Genomic DNA, 8736 nt, shown 5'->3' with positions numbered 1-8736 from the left:
AATAACTTATAATAACAATAGTTAAAAACAACTATATATAAATGATTATATAGTTATCTTTTAAATAAAAAAAAATAATGTTTGATGTTTTAATTAATTATAATAATATAAATTAAAACATTAAACAAATAAATATTTAGAATTAGTTAACAATTACAACAACTATAAATAACATTAAACTATATATTATATTTAATTTTGTCTATGTGTAACTCGCAGTTATAAATCATTCAAACCTTTGAGATTATAAAGTTATAATAAATGTATATATTATCATATAAATTCAAAATAATCAATGTGTTTTATCACTTTACTATAAAAATGATTATATATCAATTTTAACACAATCTTATTGTTATATTTAAAAAAAACATATATTTTTAAGGAGTTCAACTATATAAGCGTTTTTGCGCAACGCGCAGATATTCGTCTAGTTGTAAATAAAACCTGCCCGGCTATTGTTGTATCTAAAAGAAAAGTGTTTACCTCAAAAAAAGATCAATATGGATATTAATTTGCATGGATAGGTATATAGAGTGATACATGATTATTTAGACTGTGAAAGTCTTGCTAATAATTAGGGTTGAAGATGGTACGGTACCAGTTGATTTTTACTCAAACCGTGTACCGTACCAACTATAGTTGGTATGAATTTTTCGCTACCAGTACCGTACCAACTATACTTGGTACCAACTTGTTTGGCTACCAACAAGTTTGGTTGGTACAATTTGGTAATTATATATTACCAACTTTGTTCAAAATTTCAATTGTAATAGTTAAACACTAGTAACGATACAGGACACTTTTCTCGTCGAGTAATATAAATTAGTAAATTAACTATTCTAGTTACTAAAAAAATTAATAAGGGACTTTTCAGTTTTTTTTATCTAATCTGGTAATAACTATTGATTAAGTGTAATATCTAATATCATAATTTATAAAATCGTAAACAATAAACACTTGACATTTAAAAATACTATTTCGTTTATATATATATATATGGATTGGTTGGTACGGTAATACGGTGGCATTTAAAATTTAATACCCATACGAAATTTATTGAATTGGTACGGTACTACCAACCAAACATATTGGCTACCAAATATATTGGTAACCAACTTTCTTGGTTCGATTGGTTTATTCGTTTACATATTTGATAGCACTACTAATAATACTGAAATTTAATGCACCTAAACCGATTTCAGCATATCGTCCACCTGCTCAATATCAAAGTTAATAATGTCTTGCGAGTGCCTCCTACTGTTTATCCTCCCTGATAATGATATGATATTAATATAATGTTCCCATATCTAACCATATAATGTGAAGGCTCCATGTACTCTTATTATAAAGTAGTTGAACTAACATTTCAATTTACCTATGGCTCTACCACATCTTTTAAATGTGATTGGGTTAATGTTCCTTTGTAGAACTACATTAATATACTCCTCATCTTTATCTTCTCCACCCTTTGGTTTGAAACTGGGCTCATCTCTCTCAGTGGAGAAAAAGGAGGACTTCTTGATCTCACCAAATGGCTTTTACACTGCTGGATTTTACAGGGTAGGCGAGAATGCTTATTGCTTTTCAATATGGCTCACGAAAGCTTTATCAGACGGGAATCTTACTCTAGTATGGATGGCCAACCGAGATTTACCAGTCAACGGGAAGTTCTCAAAACTTTCGTTGCTGAAAACTGGAAATCTTGTCTTAAGAGATGCATATCAAAGGTTTCCTATATGGAGGACAACTACTCGAGATTCAACGAAATCTGCTCAGCTGAAAATGAACGATTCAGGAAACCTTTGCCTACAAAATAAACTAGGAAAAGTTCTGTGGCAAAGTTTTGACTCGCCAACAGATACCCTTCTTCCCAATCAACCACTCACCAAAGATGCACCACTTGTGTCTTCAAGAAGCCTAACCAATTACTCATCAGGATACTACAAGTTGTTCTTCGACAGTGATAATGTTGTTCGACTTGTATACAGTGACCCTAAATTAACAGGCATCTATTGGCCTAGTCCCGACGTACGAGCATGGGAATCTGGTCGGAATATCTATGGAAGCCGAAGAATTGCAACAATGGATTCTTCTGGTCGTTTCATTTCAACTGATGATCTATTATTCAATACATCAGACGCTGGAGATCAGCCTTTAAGAAGGTTGACGTTGGATGTTGATGGTAACTTCCGAGCTTACAGTCTGGATGAGATCACACGAATTTGGCATGTTACATGGCAAGCTCTTTCTAACACATGCTATATCCATGGATGTTGTGGAGAAAATAGTACATGCTCCAACGACCCTGTCTATGGTAGGAAATGTTCATGCCTACCAAATCACAGGATGATCAATCACACAGATTGGTCATATGGTTGTGAACCCGAATTTAAGCCGACTTTATGTGGTAATGGTGAGGATCAATTCCTACATGTTCCTCATTTCGACTTCTATGGATATGATCGTAGATACATGCCTAATACAACTTTAGAAGAGTGTAAGCAAGTGTGCAGAAATATGTGCGATTGCAAAGGGTTCCAGTTCAAGAACGACTGGAAGAAAGGGTTTTCTATTTGTTACCCAAAGTTCCTGTTGGTGAATGGATTAAGCTCATCTGATTTTAATGGTTCCATGTATCTAAAGGTTCCAAAAGATATTCCCTTATCTTCCAAAAACATTAAGATCGGTGAAGAGTTCAGTTTAAAATGTTCCTGGAAACCTGCAATCCAACTTGACCGAAGTTATGACATTAATCGGCAAAATGAATCGATACAGTTCCTGATGCTGATAATAACAAGTGTACTTGGGGCATTGGAGATTATCTGCGTAACATACTTCTGTTATGGAATTCATTTACATTCAACCACTCAAGGTAATTACCTCCAAACTGCAAGTGGATTTAGGAGATTCAGCTATGCCGAGTTAAAGAAAGCCTCAGGAAATTTCAGCAACGAGATAGGGAGAGGAGGTGGTGGCGTTGTGTTCAAAGGAGTGTTGTCTGATAACCGAATTGCTGCAATTAAGCATCTTAATGAATCTAGTAAAAGGCAAGGGGAAGCTGAACTTCTAGCAGAGATAACAACCATTGGGAAGCTTAATCACATGAATTTGATAGAGATGTGGGGGTATTGTGCTGAAGGTAAACACAGGCTTTTAGTTTACGAGTATATGGAATATGGGTCACTGGCTCACAACTTATATTCCACTCAACTCGATTGGGATAAGCGGTTTGACATTGCGTTGGGCACAGCAAGAGGACTTGCTTATCTACACGAAGAATGCTTGGAATGGATATTGCATTGTGATGTTAAGCCTCATAATATATTACTGGACTGTCGTTATAAGCCCAAGGTAGCAGATTTTGGGTTATCGAAGTTGTTGGATAGAGATGGGACTGGTAATTCAGAGTTTACAAGAGCAATAGGGACAAGAGGTTACATGGCTCCAGAATGGTTGTTTGTTAATTTTCCGATAACTGCAAAAGTTGATGTCTATAGCTATGGTGTGGTGATGTTAGAGATGATAACAGGGAGGAGCCCAACGGGTGCTAATCAGAGTGGGGGATCTGAAGGAAGGCTAGATAGCTGGGTGAGAGAAAAGATGATTGCCACTAGTGGACCCGATGGCTGGGTTGAAGAAATTATAGATTCAATAATTGAAGGGGAGTACGACAAGAAGAGAATGGAAATTCTCATTAAAGTGGCTTTACAATGTTGTGAGGATGATAAGGATGCAAGACCAACCATGAGCCAGGTTGTGGATATGCTGATGCATGTGGAAGAACATCATTAATTACAAATAAGAAAATGGTATTTAATAGCTATCATAATTTGAAAGAGTTTATCATGAGCTTATTTTTGTTTGTAAATGTAATGTAAAAAAATAGCTAAGGGACTTGCCATGGTATTTGGTGTGTCTTATATTCTATTGTTAGAACAAGAGTATAAAACACAAATTATACTATTAAAAAATTAATACATACGAGTTATAGAATATTAGTTCCGCGTAAGAGCATCCACAATTTATAGTTCAATAAGATAGTTGAATGATGTGACATGTTTAATTAACATTTAATGGATTAAACTCTACTATTGTGGGATGTCATGTTGACATTCCATGGATATGAAGTTCAATAGCCATTGAACTGTTAAATGGAAAAAAAAAATCTTTTAACTATTAAATATATATTTTGTTGAATTCTATTGAGTTCAATACATTATAGAAAAATTAATATAGAGTTGTATAATAAGTAGAATGATGATGTGTCAATCCATTTAACTCTAATAAGTTTAATACATTGTAGATGCCCTAAGTCCTTGATGCAATAAGGATGATTTCAGGGACCTCCTCAAGTTTTAAGAGATGTAGGGAACAACCCTACCTTCTTTTCACGTGAACATAGCTTTCAATATTTCAAGAGATGTTGAGAATAATGAATGTTTCCTTATCATTGTCAAATATCGTTGGAAAGTATCCTTGATTTATTTTGTTAATATTTTGTTGTGTTGGGTTATTTTTTGTTTATTGTGGTTTCTTGTTTTGCTTTGTGTTTCTTGCAAGGTACTAGTTTTGTAAGGAAGCTAATTCTTTTGGGTTGCGACTTAATTGATTGAAACATGTTTGGACACGCGGGTTTTATTCGAGTGAGAATTGGTCATATTTACCCGTATTTAATCCGGTTTGTACCCGATGTATAAAGTATGTTGTGTGTGAGTTGTTTCAGTAAAATTGATTCATGTTTCACACACACTTCTCATATTTTCTCTCCCGAGTCATTGATATCGTTTAGGGTTTACTCAGTTACGGTTCGTTCATGTTGTAAAAATTGTCGTTGTTTCTTTGTCTTGTATGAGTACATTAGGTGAGTGCTGGAGATGAGCTTTTGTAAGAGTGTAGAGAGTTATAAAGAGGATTTTGCTTGTAAGTACATGAAATCAACTGGTCCTTTATGAATAAGAGTTGTTGATGTTGTGAAGTTTTGTGTTTTTTTATCATTGTATGTTTTTTAGATGGTATCACAACCTCGTAGGATGTTTTTTATATGAGTTTGTCTGGATTTGTTAGGGTTTCAGGTCTAGACTCTTAAGGTTTCCTATAGTTTCTCGATCCAGACCTAGTCCTTTGTTCCTCTTCGGTCTGTTGTTATCATATCGTTGTAGATACGGTTCTTTGTTCTTCTCCAATATGTTATCACATGGTTGGATTGATTAGTTTCGATCAATTCCGGTGGTATCTTGGTCACGATATTTTGGGAGTAAACGTTTGTGATAAATTAAACGTTTAGGGTTAACAACTTATTAAACCTAACGGTCAACATTATCATCAGCGGTCAACGCGAAAAGATGTGAAAATGAGGTGCCATTAATGGAGTTGATGTTTGGCATTTGAATGTCTGTTGTTCGTCGTTAGTGGTAGATTTGTTGTAAAATAAATTTATCGAATCAACTTTATTGTTTGATTTGAGATATTTGTGTATCACTGTAACTTTCACGCACCTTGTTCTTTTTTGGTGTTCTGATTTATCAGCTATTTGTTGATCTCGATTATTTACGTCTATAATTAATCCTACTTGTAACACTTGAATCCATGTATTTTCCTATTAACTCCTTGAAATAAGTTTATTATTACCAAAGAGGTCCCTTCGTACGTTGGGTGTACATCTATGTTCGCTTAGCATACGTGTGCTTGGCAAATCGGGAGTCTAATCCACATACGCAGGGCGTACAAGGAGTATCCAGGGTGTATGTGGCCAAAGCTGAAATCCTAATCATAGGGCATGAGCCCTATTTAAACACATTTATGACTCTTAAACCCTTACCCTTATCAGTGTCCTCTGCTTTTCAAAATCATTAAATCCCTAGTTTCCCATTGAGAGTGATCTTTGAGCTTGAAAGTAACTTTAGTGGCCTTTTTGGCGTGTTTGCAAGAAGAAGAAGTTTGTGAGAAAGCCTTGGATGTGATTGAGCTTCAAGATCCTGAATCTACATCATCTTATGAAGCCTTTGAAGGTAAATATCTCATACCTTGTTGATCATTTTAATAATTACAGTTAAGGTTTGTTTATAAGCTCATTTTTGGTCCATGGATTCTCTTTCTGGAGTTTGAGGAACTCCAGAAGCTAGAAATGCTAGACCTTAGTCCATTTGGCGTGTTAGAAGCATAAAAATGATATCATGATGGTTGATATGAAGTCATGCATGAATCTAGGTCCTTTATGTGTTCCTTGATGAACAAAAATGGATGTTTGACTCCTATAAGACATGTTAAGGCATAAAGTTTCCAACTTTAGGCCCTAGGACCTCCTTAATAACTGAGATCTGGAAGTTAGCTTAAGTGGCTGCATGGTTTAAGCACCTAATGACTAAGGTGATGAGCAGCTTAGTACACTTAGTGTACCATGGTGTACGCAACAACTACTGCATGGCAGTCAAGTATGCTGAGCGTACTGTGATTACGCCATGCATACGTTCCCATTAGTCTTTTGGACTTTTGTTATGCTTTTAGGTCAATGGGCCTTAGTTGGTTTTGTGCCTTGACATGTTTAGTGCAAGTGGGCCTATGACTTCTGTGAATAGGCCTTAAGTGGAAGTTGGACCTTTTGGGCTTTGGAGCCATTATTGTGTTTCGGCCATGAATGGTTAGGCCCACTAAGGGTAAAATAATTTTATCCCTTACTTTACGAGTTTGGACTTAGGGCTTAGGCCTATGATTTGGGATTGTGAAGTAACCCTGATTAGGCTATTTGTTTATGTTAGTGGGGGACCTTCCTGTTTAGCAGTCGATCATCTTGTTGTTTCCAGCAAACTGAGGTGAGTTTCTTAATGTATCAATGGGTCGAACGCACCAAAGTCGGCCCATCCTTTGCATTATAGTATCAGATTATTTGTGTAATATGTATATGAAAGACCAAGATGTGACCCCTGGCAATCGTATAGAAGACCAGGATCTAGTCCCTGTCAAATGTATGAAAGACCAGGATGCGACCCCTTCCACTTGAATTTAAGACCAGGATTTGGCCCCCGGTAGTAATTCTAAGACTATGGTTTGGCCCATAGCATTAACTTCTTGTTCGTATGTTGTACTTTGGGAAAACTCACTAAGAGTTTGCTTATAGTTTGAGTTTATAGTTTTAGGTACTTCTGGTACTAAGAGGATGGGCCTGGCTTGATGGCACAACATTCTCTCCCATTATTTCCGCATTGTTGACATTATACTCAGATGACACAACGATTATACATTGTGATGGTTTTGGATAAATTTTATATCTATGGCACTTGTTTATTTTAGAAAATGAAAATGAAAAATTTTATTCTAGTGTTTGGGCTCTTACAAATTGGTATCAGAGTCTTGCTTTGAGGGATTCAAGCACACTCTCGGGTGTGTCGAAAATCAAATTGAGGAAATGATAATCTTTTTAAAGAAAAAAGTTGAATTGTTCTAAAAAATGTTTTCTTAAGTAAAAAGGGAGAGTGCAATGTGTGCCATCGGCCAAGCTCAAGTAAGTGTTTCCTAAATTATCCATGCTTATGTGTTACTGTTAGTATGCGTGATATGTGAATTGAATGCTTGAGTAGGGCTAAGGATACCTTCACGAGCTATGTGATAGAATTGCATGACTTGTGTGATGCCTTATAGACTAGGAAAACTGGATGCCATGTATTACTTGGAATTGATGTTGAGTATGCTACTTGCTAAGTGTATTCTTTTAAAGTTATATATGATTAGGATTACATATCCCTAGAATGATGGATTCTTCCTCATTTCTTGTTCCTTGTTTGGTTGTAGACTTAGGTTATAAACTTTATTTGATAGTTTATGTGATTTTGTTTGTGTATAACTTGCATATATAAGGCAACCTGTAGTGTTGATTGATGTTTTTGGTTATGTGAGGATTAAGAAATTGTAGAAAAGTCTAGAATATGTGTGTGTTGTGTTATATGAGTTATGTTTCCGAGCATAGTTTTGTGAATTATAGGAATTAGGTCTGACCTTGAGGAAGGTACAGGTAGGTGTGGAAGGTAGTATTGGGCCTGTACTACTGGAAGCATAGGAACTGTACCCAAGACGAGTGTAGAATTGGAAACTCTAAGAAGACCGGTGAGGAGGAGTCCCCTCGAACTTCATTATCAATTGTTTTCTATGTTGTATTTTCAGTTTGAGGATGGTGATGACTACACGAGGAGGTTTAGGTTTAGGATCAGGCTCTTATTCAGGTTCGGGTTCAGGCGCTGAGCCGATTGATAAGAGGTTGTGTGAGCTCATTGCAGCTGATGTTACTCGCCGAATCCTTGACGCTACCCCGGTGATTTTTGGTACCGTCAAGGAGGGGATTATAGAGATCATGGAGGAGTAGCTCCAGTCTTTCCGAGCCGAGATTTCCGTAAGTCAGATTGAGGCTCGAACTCCCTCATTTCAGGAGTTCAAGACATGCAGAGCGCCTTATTTCTTTGGGATTAAGGACCCCATCGCTAGCCACTGCTGGATCACTAACATGGAGAATACTCAGCGAATGAGTGTTTGCCCTGAGGTGCCAAAGGTGGGATTCGGTTCCTGTTTGCTCAGGGACAGAGTGCGAGAATGGTGGGAGGAGGTCACCAGGGTAGTTGGGACAGCGACCATTATAGTGATGACTTTGGAGGATTTTTTTCAGAGTTTTTATTAGGAGTTTGCACTATCCATTGAGGTGCAATAGCTAGTGAGGGAGTTCCAAGACCTTCACCAGGCTATAAAAGA

General features: G+C 36.5%; 1 protein-coding gene across 1 annotated transcript; it reads left to right on the top strand.

Annotated features, from left to right (window-relative positions):
- Positions 1-1242: 1242 nt before the first annotated feature.
- On the top strand, positions 1243-3996 carry LOC145043363 (putative receptor protein kinase ZmPK1). The gene has a single exon (XM_078992000.1). It carries the CDS (start codon positions 1381-1383, stop codon positions 3793-3795), a length of 2415 nt encoding a protein of 804 aa, XP_078848126.1. The 5' UTR covers positions 1243-1380; the 3' UTR covers positions 3796-3996.
- The last annotated feature ends 4740 nt before the right edge of the window (positions 3997-8736 follow it).

The sequence above is a fragment of the Lactuca saligna genome, chromosome 4 (assembly GCF_052625555.1).
Source record: "Lactuca saligna cultivar CGN05327 chromosome 4, ASM5262555v1, whole genome shotgun sequence".
Lineage (NCBI taxonomy): Eukaryota > Viridiplantae > Streptophyta > Magnoliopsida > Asterales > Asteraceae > Lactuca > Lactuca saligna.
Note: the sequence above shows the minus strand (reverse complement) of the source record. Positions and strands in the feature narration are given on the sequence as shown.